At 46.9% G+C, this 17,590-nt stretch overlaps 3 protein-coding genes across 4 annotated transcripts; 2 read left to right on the top strand and 1 right to left on the bottom strand.

Moving 5' to 3' along the window:
- Window positions 1–363: 363 nt before the first annotated feature.
- On the top strand, window positions 364–4,379 carry LOC119219549 (major histocompatibility complex class I-related gene protein-like). The gene is made up of 5 exons (XM_062558543.1): window positions 364–605; window positions 1,398–1,664; window positions 1,768–2,046; window positions 2,291–2,593; window positions 2,919–4,379. Exons 1-5 carry the CDS (start codon window positions 557–559, stop codon window positions 3,041–3,043), a joined length of 1,023 nt encoding a protein of 340 aa, XP_062414527.1. The 5' UTR covers window positions 364–556; the 3' UTR covers window positions 3,044–4,379.
- Window positions 4,380–5,445: 1,066 nt separating this feature from the next.
- LOC119218957 (sodium-dependent neutral amino acid transporter B(0)AT3-like) lies at window positions 5,446–9,062 on the top strand. Its single transcript, XM_037473772.2, has 12 exons — window positions 5,446–5,749; window positions 6,166–6,306; window positions 6,393–6,530; window positions 6,772–6,953; window positions 7,039–7,149; window positions 7,233–7,345; window positions 7,418–7,546; window positions 7,626–7,782; window positions 7,998–8,202; window positions 8,315–8,474; window positions 8,583–8,745; window positions 8,832–9,062. The coding sequence occupies exons 1-12, from the start codon at window positions 5,608–5,610 to the stop codon at window positions 9,060–9,062; spliced, it is 1,872 nt and encodes a 623-aa protein (XP_037329669.2). The 5' UTR covers window positions 5,446–5,607.
- An 8-nt stretch (window positions 9,063–9,070) lies between these two features.
- On the bottom strand, window positions 9,071–16,359 carry tert (telomerase reverse transcriptase). 2 transcript variants are annotated; one of them, XM_037473720.2, is made up of 17 exons: window positions 15,979–16,357; window positions 13,920–15,231; window positions 13,634–13,823; window positions 13,382–13,535; window positions 13,088–13,255; window positions 12,781–12,942; window positions 12,494–12,595; window positions 12,323–12,408; window positions 12,085–12,201; window positions 11,900–11,971; window positions 11,391–11,579; window positions 11,195–11,321; window positions 10,852–10,913; window positions 10,585–10,709; window positions 10,365–10,502; window positions 9,508–9,656; window positions 9,071–9,419 (listed from the first exon to the last, which is right to left on the bottom strand). In XM_037473720.2, the coding sequence occupies exons 1-16, from the start codon at window positions 16,192–16,194 to the stop codon at window positions 9,553–9,555; spliced, it is 3,324 nt and encodes a 1,107-aa protein (XP_037329617.2). In that variant the 5' UTR covers window positions 16,195–16,357; the 3' UTR covers window positions 9,071–9,419; window positions 9,508–9,552. The 2 variants fall into 2 exon arrangements, with proteins under 2 accessions (XP_037329617.2, XP_037329618.2); XM_037473721.2 differs by lacking the exon at window positions 11,900–11,971 and having other exon boundaries at window positions 15,979–16,359.
- Window positions 16,360–17,590: the final 1,231 nt, after the last annotated feature.

The following is a 17,590-nucleotide window of genomic DNA, read 5'->3' as shown; positions in this document are numbered from 1 at the left end:
TTTAGCATTTGATAATGCTGGTTTTTATATCATATGTTTTGTATTAATTCTTTGTTTTTATTTTGTGTGGTTTTTACTGTTTGTTTTTCCTTCTGTACAGCACTTTGGTTCCACTTGTGGTGTTGAAAGTGCTTTATAAATCAAGTTGAGTTGAGTTGAGAAGTTCATCTTTAGCTGCGACATTTGTGAAATAAGTGATATTTAAATCAATAATTCCAGTAGAGTTGTTTACAGTTGTTTTACCCTTGGTACTTATGTCTACTTATTGCATGATGCTTATAGTTTTGTACTTTTACAAAGCAAATATTCTGTGAATTATTACTAAATTCACATGAGTGAACATTCAATTCTTGTACTTGTAGAAGTATGTAGAAACACAATAAAATAATAAAATGTTTCTTACTACGCAATTTTATTTAAACACAAATTGTGGATATTTGAGTATTGCCACCTATTTATGACCTTATGACGTGCCACGCCAACACTGCGCATGCGCGTCATCGCAGTCCATTCGGCCGAGTCGCACTTGAGCTGAAGCTTCCGTAATTACAACAATATGGAAAAGTTGTTTCTGTTGCTCCTGTCATGCCACCTTGCTGCTACAGGTAAGCTCACATAAAGTTCCTTTTTTTATTATTGTCAGTGTAGAATGTAGAAGATTCGTTCTCATTGTGCTGCGCCGTTAGGTTCCACTTTCACTTTCAGTGCGCCACACTGCATCCAAAATGACCCGTTAGGCAAACATTACACAGGCATTAACCTATTATTATCAGCCGATTTACCATACTCATTTAAGGCATTCGTGCTTTAGTTTAGGAAATGAAAACCTAACCCTGTGAAATGACGTTTGAGACAGTGGCGGCTCGTGGATTTTTTTATAAGGGCCAACATCAGTTTCAGTATGATTCAATGCCAAAAAAGGGTATCAAACACACATTGTTACTTTGCACTTAAATATTTAACATTTATTCCAACAGATTAACATAATAAGGACATTTTATTCAAACAATTCAGTATATTAATGGTTAATAACCATAACAAATATAAAACAATACTCAGAATATGATATAATATCGTATCTATTATAAATATATTATAATACATTTATTAAAATATAAATATATTTATTTAAGATTTACAATAAACATGTATGTGTATATTAACACAGCTGCGGAGACACCAGGTCTTCCTCTCAGCCACCCGCCGGTTTCTCAATGGAGTAGTATTATTGTACCCAAGAGTGGGTTGTATAGATATGTTCCTTCAGTAACTCTTTGTGATTCAACATATAAATTATTAACTTTAACTTTGATTGTCAGTTAATTTCGGGAATTGACAACACAAAAATGCCCAAAATATCTAAAAATTCAGTTCCTAAAAACGTATTTTTCCTGCAGTGAAACACTCCCTGAAATATTTCCTCACCTCGACTTCTGGCCTCCCAAACTTCCCGGAGTTTGTGGGAGCTGCGATGGTCGATGACGTCCAGATCGGTTACTGTGACAGCAGCATCAGGACCGCGCAGCCCAAGCAGGCCTGGATGAGAGAATTGATAAAGAAGGACCCGAGACTCGGAGAGTGGTACTCTCAGAAGTGTTCCGTCAATCAGCAGGTCTTCAGAGGCCACATGGACGGCCTGAAGCAGCGCTTCAACCAGACTGGAGGTAAAAGCACGTTCGCATCCGTCCTCTGGGCTGCGCGAACCGAGCCGATGGCTGTCGGCGTGTCTGCGCTGGTGATGTGATGCGATGTCACCTCCTCCCACAGGCGCACACATCCTGCAGAGGATGAACGGCTGTGAGTGGGACAGCGCCACCGGGGAGGTCGTGGGTTTTAATCAGTACGGTTACGACGGAGAGGACTTCATCGCGTTGGACCTGCAGACGCTCACGTGGACGGCTCCCACCCCGCAGGCGTTCATCACCAAACTGAGATGGGACACCGACAGGGCCCGACTGGAGTTCAATAGAAATTACTACATCCACAAATGTCCCGAACAGCTGAAGAAGTATGTGGAGTGTGGGAGGAGCCTCCTGCTGAGAACAGGTATACGCTCACGTGACCTGATACATTATTTGTTATTGATTAGTGTCCAATAGAGCTGATGTAGTGCAGAACCTCATTAGTAATACTTCAGAAAGTGTTGTAATATATTGATGAAGAAGACTCCTCGTGTTGCAGGTGGAATGCATGACGTCACATGATATGTGTACCGTCCAGAGAGGGCTAAGGCGCATCAATATTTCTTAAGTCATCTTTTTCGTCTTCTTTTTTAAAAATCCCCCCCAAGACCTCCCCTCGGTGTCTCTCCTCCAGAGGACTCCCTCCTCTGCGGTCACCTGCCACGCCACAGGTTTCTACCCCGACGGAGCCATGATGTTCTGGAGGAAGGACGGGGTGGAGCATCACGAGGACGTGGACCACGGAGAGATCCTCCCCAACCACGACGGATCCTTCCAGCTGAGCGTCGAGCTGAAACTCACGTCGGTCGCCCCCGGAGACTGGAGCAGGTACGACTGTGTGGTTCGTCTCTCTGGTGTGAAGGACGACATCCTCACCAAACTGGACAAAGCAGTGATCAGGACCAACCAGGGTAAGACTGAGACCAGATGTGATGGACGTGAAAGGGAATCATAACTTTAAAGGTGGTGCCAAAAAGCATTTCACTGTTAATTCAATAGACGAGGAATCCGGTGTGTTTACTTCTACTCAAACTGTGGTTTCTTTGGTTCTAATGGTTTCGTGGTCAATGTGTGTTAAATCGTCGGCTCTGATATTGTCTCCCGCATTATGTGTACCCTAGAAACAGTTCAGGACTACTGGTAGAAGGCCTCTGGTTGCTCTGCAAGTAGTTTTACCTTGTGAGTGTTTATGAATCGCGTGGATGACCTTCCAGGGCAAATGTTCTGTCTCCTCAGAGAATCCCCCTGGTGTGGTCCGCATTGTTGGATTTGTTGTCCTGCTTCTTCTGCTCGCGGTCATCATTGGTCTACTCGTCAGGAGGAGGATCAGAAGTGGGCTCCATCATCACCCAGGACCTTAAGTGGGAGCCGAACATCAGCTCCATCACCAAGAAGGCTCAGCAGAGGATGTTCTTCCTGAGGCAGCTGAAGAAATTCAACCTGCCAAAGACGATGATGGTGCACTTCTACACGGCCATCATTGAGTTCATCCTCTGCTCCTCCACCACCGTGTGGTACGCTGCAGCCACTGGCAAGGACAAGGGCAGGTTGCAACGCATCATCCGCTCTGCAGAGAAGGTGATTGGCTGCAATCCGCCATCTCTTCAGGATTGTAGCCGACCCTCTCACCCCGGACATGAACTGTTTGTGCCCCTTCCATCCGGCAGGAGGGTGAGGTCCATCAGGACTAAGACCTCCCGCCACACTAACAGTTTCTTCCCTTCGGCAGTCGGGCTCATCAACTGAGCCGAGTCTCACTTGTCCATTACGGTTGCCTGGTGCACTTTTTTTGTATTTGTATTTTTAACTTAACTAACCCATAGCATTATATTCTATTTAAATTTGCATCTTATCTTCTTATCTCATCCCTTATCTTATTGTATCTCTTATCTTCCCGCACTATGTCGTCTGTTGTCCATTGTCGCACTGTCTGCCGTCATGCACCAACCGCCAGGTCAAATTCCTTGTATGTCTGACATATGATGACAATAAGTGTTTCCTGATCCTGATTCCTTGAACTTAGCTATGCACGTCGTTATAAGGGGCGTGAATAACATGTTTTACCCTGTAGTGAATTCTGTGTAAGTATTTTATACCCTATTAGTTTTAAATTCTTTTAGTCATGAAGTAAATGTCGTAGCATATTTGTATCCAGAAGTGAGCATCAGGAGTGATGGATGGGTCTAATTCACATTTTCTTGATGTTTTGTCAGACTTTGATATTCTACATGATTGTGGGATTAACTTCCTTGAAGAGGTGATATTAATTAATTGTGAGGCTGAGGGAGGTAATCCTAGATTAGTGGCCTAATGTTAAGTTTGAAAACAGGTTTATTGAGGATGTGTTTCAAATGAGGAAAGTATGACTTTAGTGCACCATGTTCCATATGGGGGTAACATTTGAAGGTTCAAAAGTTCAAAAATTTCCTCCCTGCTGTCAGAATTTTTGCGATTGGCAATATGTCATCTGCATAGAGGCGAATCTTGATGGCTTCTTAGGGTTTGGACTCCTATCTTCATATCGGTTGTACAGGCCTGTATCCTCGTGCAGTATGAGGTTTTGTCAAGTTTGTCCATTGGTGATGACAGTGGCCGTAAGCGCAGTGCACAGAATCTTAACCCAGTTAATGATTCTTCCAAGCCAATTCTTTGCAAAATGCTTGTGAGAAATGTCTAGTTTACTTTGGGAAAGGCTTCCCAAAGCTGGAAAACAATTTTTGAGTTAATTGTTCAGTATTCAGTTCATATACAGCATTTAAACATGGATCTTGTTTTTTAGCAAACCATGTTTTATGTTATTATTTGAAGTAGAAGCTACTTCACAGATGTTTGACTGCTGTTTCCTTGGTGACCTGCATAATGGTTTTGACTGTGTTCCACGTTGTATACTCATAGTTGTACATGTAAATGCTGCTCAGAGACGAATGACCTGCTGCTAAAAAAAGCCCAATTATATGTCAAAGCACTCGCTCAGGCGTGCCTCTTCCAGCTTATCAGGCCTTGTATCAGCACCTGCAACAAGTAATTACACTCTATAGGGACACCTAATATTTGCATATTTGTTATATATTTGATTTTTTTTGTAATTCTATGAATGCAGCAATAAGATGTTTATTAGAATAAGTACTAACAGTTTTTTTCTTTCATTGTAAATTTGCTGAGATTATCATGCAGCTCTAATGAAACAGTTACAGAATAGATTTTTCCTTTATTGTTCTAAAAATCAATCAAGTTAACTTTGTTAAATAATTACTGTATTTTTTCTGAAAAGCAGCTTTTAGCAGAACAGTTAATCTTTAACTGAGACCAGAGTATCAACCATTTCTGTGAATCCGTAATTACTGGCACAATACAACTTTATTTATTATTGTGATCCTCTATACAAAGAAACTTTTTTAATATCAATGTACAGATCAGATAAAACACAATGACCCCATGTAACACACCAGATATTCATTAAGTCACGGATGAACAAACTGAACCCGAGCTCACAATCACAGAAATGCACGGACATTATGGTTTTATTACTGATTTTCTTCGCTGCAGATGAGGAATTTCATTAAAAGCCGATCCCCCACAGAAGCACAACACTCCCTGTTTAGTTTCAATGTGCAAATTCATTTAATAAAGATAAAGCTTTTCGAATTGTGTGTTTTTATTGACTACATCCAGAAGTAGCGCTCATCATTCAAACAGCATGGTTATCCATTAACCTCATTCTTAGTATGCTGACAGTTTTAAACAAACGTGGTAGTTTAGCCATTAAATCCCCAATGCCTTGTGTTTTTACAAGAGGTTCCGGTGGCTTGAATCCCTCCCTAAAAAAACCAATAAAGTCTGTGAGCGTGACTCAAAGGTGCCACTGATTAACAGCCCTCTGCAGGGAGCGAGCCTCGGGCCGGACTGCACTCTGTGCCGGCTGACGATGAGCAAAGCAAACGATTCTGGGATGGAGGAGAGACCCGAGTGGGACAACAAGGTCCAGTACCTGCTGACCTGCATCGGCTTTGCGGTGGGAATTGGCAACGTGTGGCGCTTTCCTTACCTGTGCCAGATCTACGGAGGAGGTGAGAGAGACGATGATGCACCAGATGAATGAAGTTTACTTCGCTATTCTTTTTAACTGCACTTCTCTCCGACAACAGGACAAGGGATTGAAAGACAAACCGTGGCAGAAATAATCCGTAATCAGTCAAATGTGAATTGGACCTGGCCAATCATTGTCAACGAATCTTATCAGCGTCTGATTGATCGCGGTGGATGTCTTGTTTCCGTTTCAACGCCTAACTTTACCTCCTCACATCCAAACACTTAAGCTTCAGCTTAACTTAACAATCACTTTGTGCCTGGATGTATTTTTAGTTGTTGTATAGCAGTTCATTTAGGAGAATTCTTTGTTTGAGGACATTGTTCAATGCCTCTATGGGCGGGGGGGGGGGATGTTGACTGTTTTAACCGTGGGGCCTTCCTCGGGGGTCTTCAGGCGCTTTCCTCATCCCGTACCTGATCGCCCTGGTGTTCGAGGGCCTCCCCCTGCTCTACCTGGAGCTGGCCATAGGACAGAGGCTCCGCATGGGCAGCATCGGGGTCTGGAACTCCATCTCCCCCCTGCTGGGTGGAGTCGGTGGGTGGCCTTCAATCATTGGTCATTTGAGAACTTCTCTGTCGGATTGTGAATGTCGTTTATCGTCTACACCCCCGTACGCGTAGGGATTGCCTCCATGTTGGTGTCATTGCTGGTGTGCATTTTCTACAACACTCTCCTTGCCTGGGTGCTCTGGTACCTCTTCCACTCGTTCCAAGACCCGCTGCCGTGGAGCCAGTGCCCCCCCACTGATAACCTCACAGGTAACAAACACACCTGTCCCTCGAGCCGCTGTCTGAGCTTTAAATCTCTGCAACAAAAGTGAATCAGTTTGAGTGACTCTTAGTATAATGGGTTACAAGAGGACTCATCGGAAAATCACTGGATGTTTTGTTTTATTGTTTTAAGGCCCAACATAAAAAAAGATAGCGCTGACAGATGTTTACAGCCTCGGTGACGCTGTGGATTTCGTATTTAGCACTTCTAAGATTGAGCTCCTTGTAGGCTACGACGCAGAGTGTGTGAAGAGCACTCCGGCGAACTACTTCTGGTACCGCGAGACCCTGAACATCTCAACGGACATCGGGGCCAGCGGCTCTCTGCAGTGGTGGCTGGTGGTGTGTCTGGCCAGCGCCTGGTGCGTGGTCTACGTCTGCTTCATCAAAGGCATCGAGTCCATCGGGAAGGTCCGTCTGTGGCTCCCACGTCCGCAACCAACAGCCCCCCCCCCCCCCACAAAGGCTGTAAAGCGTGTGCGTTTCTCCGCGACAGGTGGTGTACGTGACGGCCATCTTCCCTTACCTGGTGCTGACCATCTTCCTGGTGCGGGCCCTCACGCTGCCCGGGGCCACCACGGGGCTGGTCTACCTCTTCACCCCGGACGTGGGTTTGTCCACTTGGTTCTGCGGCTGGTGGTGAGATCGTATGCAGGACCCGGTGACCTGACGCGCTGTGTTTACCTGTAGTGGGAGGTCCTGAAGAACCCGCAGGTGTGGCTGGACGCTTCCACCCAGATCTTCTTCTCGCTCTCTGTAGCCTTCGGAGGTCTCATAGCTTTCTCCAGCTATAACAAAGAGAGGTATTGACTCGGACTACTCCCACAGCATCGTGGGGATGATTTGTGTGTGACTTCTGCTTCTGTGTCCTTCAGGAACAACTGTGAGCTGGATGCCGTGCTGGTAGGAGTGATAAATAGCGCCACGTCGCTCTACGGCGCCATTCCCATCTTCGCCATCCTGGGATTTAAAGCCAACTCCGCCTACAACGCCTGCGTGATGGAGTGCGTACGGACGCGCATTCTGGGTACAAAATGCATTGCTTTTTTTGCCGATACTAAAAGAGGGGGATTTGTTTTGCAGAAACATCTTGGCTCTGACAAACCACTTTGAGATTTCGGACCAGAACGTAACAGCGGAGAGCTACGACCACTGGTTGGAGTACCTAAACCGTACATCTCCAAGTGAGGTGGCCAGTCTGGACCTGAGGCCGTGTGACCTACAGACCTTTCTTGACCAGGTATTTGCACGTTTGACAAGCACAGGCTTCTGGGTAAAATTCTCCTTTGAGCTGGGAGCGGCAGGGCCACGAGGGAGAGGGCTTCACCTGTGGCTTTAGAACCAGGGTTACATCACCTTGACTTAGCTCCTCCCCCTACCCGACGCCGAGGGTATGATGTCGTGGGCCCATGTTTTCAACGTGGGTGGATGCTTCCTCCTCCTCCTCTCCCTCAGAGCGCCTCCGGTACCGGCCTGGCTTTCATTGTGTTCAGCGAAGCAGTGGTGGAGATGCCGGGCGCGCAGATATGGGCCATCCTGTTCTTCACCATGCTCTTCAGCCTGGGTCTCTCCTCCATGTTTGGTAACTTAGAAGGGGTCCTCACGCCCATCAGAGACCTCCACCTGCTGCCTGCGTGGATCCCTGATGCCCTCGTGACAGGTAGGCTGTGAGGTAGGATCTGGAGGAGAAGGCTGCTACACACCTACATCCTCCTGCTGCCTCCTCTATGAGAAAAAAACCTGTTTTTTTTCCCCCCTCCTTGCTTCCTTAGCGGTCATGTGCTTGATGGCCTTCTTGATGGCTCTTATCTTCACCATGGGTTCAGGAAACTACTGGGTGGAGATCTTTAACAGCTACGTGGGCTCTGTCCCTCTGCTCATCGTCGCATTCTTTGAGATTTTTGCGGTCATTTATGTCTACGGCATGAAAAGGTAACCTCCTCTCCTCCTCCTCTGGGTGAGGTTCCTACAACATGGAGCCCTCAGGGCGCTAAAACGTTTTCTCTGGTCCCCGTGTCCCCCCCCCCCCCCCCCCGACAGCTTCAGCGAAGACATCTACTTCATGACGGGGAAGAGGCCCAACCTTTTCTGGAAGGTGTGCTGGAAGGTGATCAGTCCTCTGATGCTTCTGGTCGTGTTGATCGCCTACATCGTCACGCGGATACAGGAACGCCCCACCTACGGCGCGTGGAACCCGGCCTATGTAAGGAGGTCCGGGGTTCTGAGATAGGAGATGGCACTTCACAAAAAAAGACATCAACCTACACTATTCTTTATCTCCTCCTTCAGGAACTATTCCCCAAAACCGAGGTGAAGCCTTATCCAGACTGGGTGTTCGCCATCATCGTCCTCCTCTCCGCGGTGCCGGTGATTCCCATCCCTCTGGTGGCGCTCTACCACCTGATCAGCTGCGGGATCAAGAGGTCCTCCGCTCGCACCCACCTGAATCCCTGCAGCAACGAGGGCTTTGAGATTGAGACGCGGGACGAGCAGAACCTTCACTCAACAAAGATCATATAATCAGCCAATGAGCTGGAACTGTGGATTTATTAAACAGACTTTCCTTCGTACATTGTTGTGCACTCTACATGATACAAATGGCGGCAGCGTGTTCTGACCTGAACTATGAACATGACGGCTTATTTAAATACAAAAAACGACCACAAAGTCAAAGTCCAAAGACACAAACAGCTTTGGGACCAGGTCTAGTGCAGCATTCTACGCGTGTATTGTTTATGACGGAGGTCTTATCACTTCAGGGTTTTATGACCGAGGACCGTTCGTCTTTCTCTAAAAGCTCCTCCTCAACACTTTGTGACAGAATCCTCTTTCGGGGCACACTGAAGGTCAGATGACTCCAAATCACAGGTGTCCAACCTGAGGAGGAGACAGGAAACTTGTCTCATCATTTTGATTAACTGTACAACACTTACATTTTTGTAACAAAGCTGGACTAAAAGCTGACTTTTAAGCGTCCTGGTGGGTGCGGTGATTGGGGCTTCCTGCGACTCTACTTCTGGATGACCAGGAAGTCCCCCGGGGTCCTGGGGTTGGTGGCCTGTCGGACTCGGGCCAGTCTCACGTCCCCCAGACGCCGCTCCAGGCCGCGCTTCCCTGTCGAAGACGACGGCAGAGAGATACTTTGATTGTCCGCTGTGAAATTACCCCCCCCCCCCCCTCCTCAAGTAATCCCAGCACCTGTAAAACCAAATTAAAAGAACCTGAAGACGTAAGGTGGTCGTGTTGGTTGACCTTTCACCTAGCCCACGTTCAAAGGGCCTGAGGTCTAACGAGGTTTCCTCGTTGTTCATTCATGGGGTGTTTTGTCTCTGATGTGATGCAGTGGAGTCGTTTCAGGGCCCTGAACAAACACGCTTAGTGTTCATCATTAGCCAGTAAAGTGCAACTGTGGCTCAGTTTCTCTCCCCTCTTACAGCAGCAGTGAGGCCTTGATGATGGTTTTAGTTAGCAACGCCTCAAAAAGATACACCTGGATGAGTTGTGCCACTTTCACTTCACACACGTTCAGCACAGACTGCTGCGCATTTTTATCAAAATGCAACATGCATCTGTCTGTAATGCGTTGAAGAAATCGTGTTTCCAGTTGCATGAACACCTGAATTGTTGTTTCATGCACGAATACGGTTTATTAACAAATCACCCCAGCTCCTTTTTGCCCAACCCAGTTATTTTAATAGTTTAGAGAAACCGAAAAAAAAACGTGATGAACGGCATGTTTCACTGTGTGGGAGTGTGTGTGTGTGTGTGTGTGTGTGTTGTGCAGAACACTGTAATTAACCGGTCTGTATGAAAGGCACGTACGTTTGTGCAGGTGTGGGAGCAGAGCCTTGTAGAGCGGCCGGTGTGGCGACAGCACCAACAGGAAAGAGAAACAGAAGAGCAGCTCCACGGCCTCGTACTGCACAACGCCCCTCTGCGTCCTACTGCCAAGAATCATTCCTGAGGACAAAACGACAAAGACAACAGTTAGAACCTGATCTTTAGAAAAGTATTTCCGAATGTATGACTTGGGAAACGCTGCCTTTGTTGCTGAGCCTGATGAGCTGATTGCCATAATCGGCCAAATCTAATATCATCTGCAGGAAGTAGACGGGGTTCTTGGCAACAGTCTGACCGTAAGGTAAACTCTGTGCACACACATGGAACCTGAAGCAGAGAAACACAGAGGGTGACATGAGAGAATACCAACATTGGGGCCTTACTCTACATTCTGAGGTAACACAAGGTGCAATAAGATCTATGAAAAGTTGGGTCGAATGGCTTTAGATGGTAGTTCTAAGTTCTTTACCTGCATGCATGAAGCAGCACCAGCTTGTAGATGTTTTTGTACACAGCCTCAAGAGAATTGGTCTGAAAAAGAAAAAGCGGGAAAGCAAAAATGATGAGACTGTTTGTGTGTAGGACGATATTTATATTTTATTTATCAATCCGTTGCATTTTTCAGTCATAAACTCAGTTGTTGGCGGTTATTTATGATTTTGTTGTTGTTTTAGAGACACTTCCACCTGGTCACCATGGATATTGTTGATTCTTGTTGACAGGAGACAGTGGAGCACTTAATCTAAATATGAAGGTCTCTAATTAAAAGGCTATTCTCTTTTAATAAATAAAGGCCCCGTTGCTGCCCTGACCTTCAGGTCCAGGAACAAGGCGTGACACTTGAGTCTGAGGATGGCCATCAGCTTCCTCCTCATCTGCTGGCCTGCTGAGTGGCACGAGCTCAAAGTGAGGCTGTAGCGCAGCGACAGGCCGGCGTAGCTGTGGGAGACGGAAACCGACATAAGACTGGAAAAATGACTCCGCTTTCAAAACGGAATAATGTCTGACCTGGAATAGTCTTTGGAGACGTCCAGGGACCGCGTGTCCAGCAGCAGTCCACACCAGGGGAAGAGGCAGTGGGGGGGCAGCACACGGATGCCCGGACACGAAACCGCGTCTCCCGTCACCGGGAAGTTGACCGCCACCTTCTGCGGGTTGACCACCAGGCCGTACTCGGGCACGCCGGCCAGCAGGACGCTACACGCAGAGAGAGAAAGGGCCGACAACGCCGACCGCATCAAACACTCGGGAATCGCCACTAAGGGATGTTCGGTTGATTTGAAGAGCGAGGTGCTGAGCTGACTGAAATGACTGAATATCACAAAACAAAAGACTAAAAGACACTGGAGTCCAAATGTGGGGAAAAAGCTCAGAGGAAGTGGATCAGTGGATATAAAAGAGCAGAATAAGACGCATCGCAGAGTGTCACTCGCTCAGGGTTCGTCTCGCTCGATGAGAGAGCAGGTGAGAAAAAAAACGAATACTGGTGTGTGTGTGTGTGTGTGTGTGTGTCACACCTGAGAAAGGTTTGTGCGTTGTGTAAGTTGGGCGTGATCAGAAGGAAGTCATCCATCAGTCTCATCAAACATCTGCAGGGCAGAGAGAGTGGAAAAGAACACGCACGGTGAACAGAAGAGACCAAACAAGGCTGCCCTCTGCTGCTGCAGATGTGGTACCACATGTGTAGGAGTGGCTGCCGTACCCTCTCTTTTCGGTAATGTCTTTGAACAGGACGTTCTCCATGTGACCGTAGCAGAGGCAGCAGAGCAGGCTGGACACGACCGATCCCTGAGGAATCCCTCGGCTCTGACGGAACATTCTGAGACACGGAGGTGGTCCGGTTGTAAATAAAACAGAGGGAGAAATAAGAGCGTCGCACGAACCCATAGACAAAGGCGTGCTGCTCACATATCGGCCTGTTCATTGATGGTTATCCTTACTTCTTGCCGAACTGAACCACACTGCCATTTAGCATTTGGGTGAAGAACTGCAACGCCTCACTGCCATGAAGGTCCGGGCTGAAATACTGAGCGAAAGAAGAGAAATGCGCCGGTTCAAATCATTTCCCAACTTGCTCGTCTAAAAAGCACCTGGAGGACGTCAGCCCCTACCTGCTCCACGAGGACGGCATGGTGAACCTTTCCTTTTTTCTGCTGGGTCATCACAAAGCCTTTCATGTTGATGGACCCTACGCTATCCTTCAGGAAATCTGCCTGAATTTAAAAGATTGCATGAGAGACTCATCAAATCAAATCAAATCAGCACACACGTCTACAGTACAGAGGAGTCGCACCCTGGTGGTCACTCAAGAGAATGCAGGTTAAAGGCACTTCACAGAACCGGTTATTAAAGACAGTGTGTGTGTGTGTGTGTGTGTGTGTGCGTTTGTGTGACAGACCTGTCTAACAAAAGCCTTTTTCAGGCCCTCGTGGGAATCGGCCCAGATCTTTGCATAGCAACGGACGATAAAGAATTCTTTCTGAACAGGTTTCAGGGCCTGTTCAATCACTTCAATGAGTTTGTCATGAGGCAAACTTTCATAGGCTCCACTCACATCCACCTAAAAAACACACAAAATGAAAGAATAGAGTCAACTGTAAAGTTACAGTATATTGCGGTTTGTAAATGTATCATTTTGACTGCATGAAAAGCATCACAAGCATTTAGTGGGTCTCTCTCAGGGCAATTATCAGATGATAACCAACCTTAACAAAGTAGAGGGGCTGGTGCTGGTGCTTCTGGGGCGTAGCTAGGGGGCCCAGCACCCTGTGGATATCGGTCATGCCCCACACTGTGGAGCCCAGCAGGGAAGGGGTGGATCGCACACAGGCCCGCAGGATGTCCAGCAAGTCCCGGACACGCCCTCGATAGAGCTGCATGTCGTATTATATAAACATAGTGTTGTCTAGATAATGCTATTGATGCGTCCAGACTCACGCCAGAGTAACTCATGGACTCACAGTACTTGGTAAAGACGTGATGTCATTATGAAGACGTACCCTGGTTTTGGCGTCCGCTCCTAGGACTCGTGTTATGGGCCTCATGCTGTCGGTCTTGGGGATGAAGCGAAGGCGGGAGACGACGGTGGTTTTGGGGAGAGCTGCCACCTGAGCTTGGGTCAACTCCTCCATCTGACCCTTGGAGATGTGACCTCTAAATCACAAAGAGATGGGGTGTCCCGTCCCATCACCGCACCAGTACAAACCATCGTAGAAGTGCGTTTGTGTGTGTGTGTGTGTGTGCGTGCGTACCTGAAGGCCAAGTCCTGCAGCTTAGCCCAGACTTCCTGTCTGTAGAACCTGACGGCGTTCTTCTGGCTCATGCTCTCAGTGACATAGAAGCAGGCTCGGACCAGGGCCACCACGTACCCGTCCAGGAGCCAAGCCAAGAACTGGCCCAGGATCTGCGTCCGGTAAGACAGCTCACTGGGCGGGAACCTGCCTACCGACGGGGGGGGGGGGGGGGGGTCTGGTTAGGTCAGTCAGAACACACACACTGGGTCTGGCGAGAGACGCTCGCCTACTACGGCAATCTTACCAGTTTTCTTGAGCTTCAGCCAATCACAGTCGTTCACCTTCATCTTCCACATGAGTTCTGCCAGTGACAGACGCTCAAACTTGCCACTGGACAGGAAGCTCCTGACCCTGAAAAAGAACTGAAGTCTGTTGTGGTCGGAGCCCCACAGCTCCCTGGGCACCACGGCAGAGAGGCATTCCCTGACAAACAGGTAGACCCTGTGAGGAGCACAGTGTTGAGGCAAGAGGGAGCTTATCTCCCCCGGCGAGGCGTCACTGCCCTCGGCCACCGGGCACATCTTCTGCAACGTTCTGCTGTAGGGACATCTCCTGTGCAGACGCAGCAGGCGACCGAACGCGGGCACCATGTTTAAAAAGCGCCGAGGGAGTTTCTTGGGCTTCCTCTCCGCTCCGTTTAGATACGCCAGCCCCTCAAAGAAGACAACTCGCACCAGATCTTGGCCTTGTAGCCTCCTGCCTCCACCGGGACTCTTCTTCTTCTTGTTGAGGAGGAAGCCCCGCATGCCCCTTCCCCCGTACAGGAATCCCAGTGTGCGGATGAAACATTGCGAGGGAGGCAGAGGGGGGAAAGCCCCCGACCTCCAACTGGGTCCTCCCTCCGAGGGGATTGCAGTCGTTTGCATTTTGACGGAGTGTTTGGAACCCGTGGGGCCATTTTCCAAAAGCCCCATAGATGGTGTTGCGTCCACAGACGTGGGCTGCACCTCCTCCACGGTTTCACAGCCAACTTGTTGCATTTCCCGTGTGGGCTCATGCTGTCCCACCCGTCTCCTCTTTCTTGAGCGAGTCATAACCTCATCATCCTTTATGTCAGTGTCTCTCCTTCTCTTTCCCTTCTTCATTCTTACGTCTCTCTGATCACTTACACTGCCGATAGTGGGAGTCCCAACTGCCGGTTTCCTTTTTGAGGACGCCGCACCTCGATTCCTTCCAAACCGAGCACCTTTACGGGTCCTGGACCGCGGCTGTAGAAAGAACCCAGTGGAGGCAGTACTCATGGACACCTTGTCATAGACGGGAGGGCCGCACAACTGGAAAACACACGAAGGAGGAACTGCCACGAACACGCAGCAGCTGTCCAGCAGGTACCGCATGAGGTCCGTGCCGAGGCGCATGGCGACCTTCTTCCACATGTCACTGCCGTGGATGTAGGCAGCGCTTTGAGTTACATCTCCCTGGAGTTTAAACGGGTCGGCATCCCGCTCCTCCTGAGCCAAGGACAGAAAACTGTAGCCGTTGGCCAAGATGTTTCTTTTCTTCTTCCTTTTCAGACTGTTAAGAACGAAGGCCAGCAGCTCGGGGAGAGTGCAGATCTGCAGGTGCATAAAATATAGAACATGGGAATGAAAACAAGCCAACATAGGAAGTGACTCTTTAGAGTTAGATGATGGAATCCTGTGGTGCTTTTCATCAAGAAAATTAAATTGATTCAAAGTCAATAATAATAATAATAATAATAATGACTGAATTTAAAATTACTATTGTAAATGTTGTACTAATATATTGATTGTTCCTTCCAAAATTTTAATATAATACAATAATTAAACTGTGTTTAAAAACAGATTATTAAAAGCTGTGAGAACAAACTACATTAAGAGTTAAACCGTGGAAAGTCAGAAAATAATAAAATAAGAGAATAATAATATAATTAAATTATTTGGCAAACTAGTTAAATGTTTTTCCTTGCAGATCACTGGTTTTAACGTTACACCATTTCACTCTCATGTGTCCCAGTATATTTTCTATCGACGCGTCTGTGGAGGACCGGAAGTAACATGGACGCAAGCTGTTGCCTAGCAATGAAGTCCAGTCGAATCCATAGTAACGTCCATAGTAACGTTAACGTTAATGTTGAACTTCTTATTATAATAGTCTGTGCCAGAAAGGGTATTTTACAACGTTGGGGGACAACGTGTGATGACGTTATATTTAACACCACTAGAAGACTCTGCCTCGGGAAACGTCACTAAAACCCGCCACGCCTCCGAGGTTCTCGCAGACGTTCCGTTATGCTAACATCGCTAGCGGGCTAACCGCAAACACATCCACGCGAACGTCACCTGGTCGCAGCTCGGCACCTGCTCAAGTTCCTTGTCGAAGCACACGTAAATTCCGCGGACGAAGGTTTGGAAGCGGCCGCTGTCGCGCTGCTCCACCACCACCGGTCTCCGGCCGTCCCGGAACGCGACGCCGTTCGCGAACTCCTCCAGCGTCCGTGTGTTCCGGTACAGGGACCGCAGGATGTCGAGCGCCGGGGAGAAATCGGTCGCGGACATGCCGACGGGTTAAAAGCGCCGACAGGTGTCGTCGGGTCGCGTCGTTCGGTCGCGTGCCAGGGGAACCCGGGCGCGAGGGGTAGTCAGCAGCACGCCTCCGGTGCCCGCTGACATTTAAGAGCCCGCGTCGGACCTCAGCCAATGAGAAATCGGTTTGTTGGAATAATCCAATCAGAACGTTGCGTACTCAACCCGCGTTGACAGTTGACCAATAGTCAACGGGGAAAGGCATATTGTCGTTTTCATGAATAGACTACATAGAAATTTACATTTGCAGCATTTGGAAAACCATAATTCCATCCTCCAGCATTTTTATTTAAATCATTTTTTATTTGACGTTCACCTTCAATCAACACACAATGAGCTACATTGATGAAAGGCATTCATTCATCAGAAGAGGGAGACTTTTCGAAGAGAATATTTAGAAAAGGGAAAAGTTGCTTTTGATTTGCATGAAATCCGAAAATAAACAAATGTGTTTTGACACCATTCTACAATGGTGCACACAGGAGAACTTCACATCCACCAGAAACAAGCCATCAAGAACTAATAAAAAGGAATGTATTAACCTTTCATTAGTAAAAGGAAAAAACAGTCAAAGTCAATTTGATCTATGCAGAAGAAAATAAAATACATATAATAAATGCATACATGGCCAATAAAGCTACTCATGTTTTTTTATTTTCTTACTTTTGGCAATAAAAAGAACATTCCACTGAGTGCACAAATTTTCATGCATTCTCAAAGCTGTAATAATTGGACTTCAAGAGAGTTGTAAGTGTGCAAAGATAGTTACTTTGCTTTAAAAAGGGTTTTGGTGATGTAGTTATAGCTTATCCTTGGTGGTGCTCTGACATAATTATAGTTTCCAGCACTCATGTTGAAGTTATCCAGCCGTGATGAAGGAAATACATATTTTATAGAAGGGTATCCTCCATTGGGAATAGATAGAAATGAAAAACACACTCTCTCTGCCTATGTTTTACTTCATCCTTTTGATAAACAAAGAAAAAACGTTGTGTGTAGAAATGTCATTGAAAACAAAAATATATTGGGTCAAAAAATATTTTCAAACAAAAAGTCAGAATGTGTAAAGTGAAAAAATGTCATGCAACCTGTTTTATTTCAATGTACTTATTGTTTAGGACACCACACCAGTTAGACAAATGAACATATTCAGCGGGAGTGACTTTAATTTGCAAAAAATCCGGTTTATGCAGATTTATTGATGTTTTTGTAATCCTTCAGCCTCTCATCTCTTACTGTGATCCAGGACAATCTCTAATATGAAAAACTGAAGCTCAGCGTGTGAAGATGGACCAGTTCCCATTCTACATCACCCAAAATACAATGTGACCTTCCATATAGGATAAACTAGTTTACAAAGAGTTAATAA

Source organism: Pungitius pungitius, chromosome 17 (assembly GCF_949316345.1).
Source record: "Pungitius pungitius chromosome 17, fPunPun2.1, whole genome shotgun sequence".
Lineage (NCBI taxonomy): Eukaryota > Metazoa > Chordata > Actinopteri > Perciformes > Gasterosteidae > Pungitius > Pungitius pungitius.
Note: the sequence above shows the minus strand (reverse complement) of the source record. Positions and strands in the feature narration are given on the sequence as shown.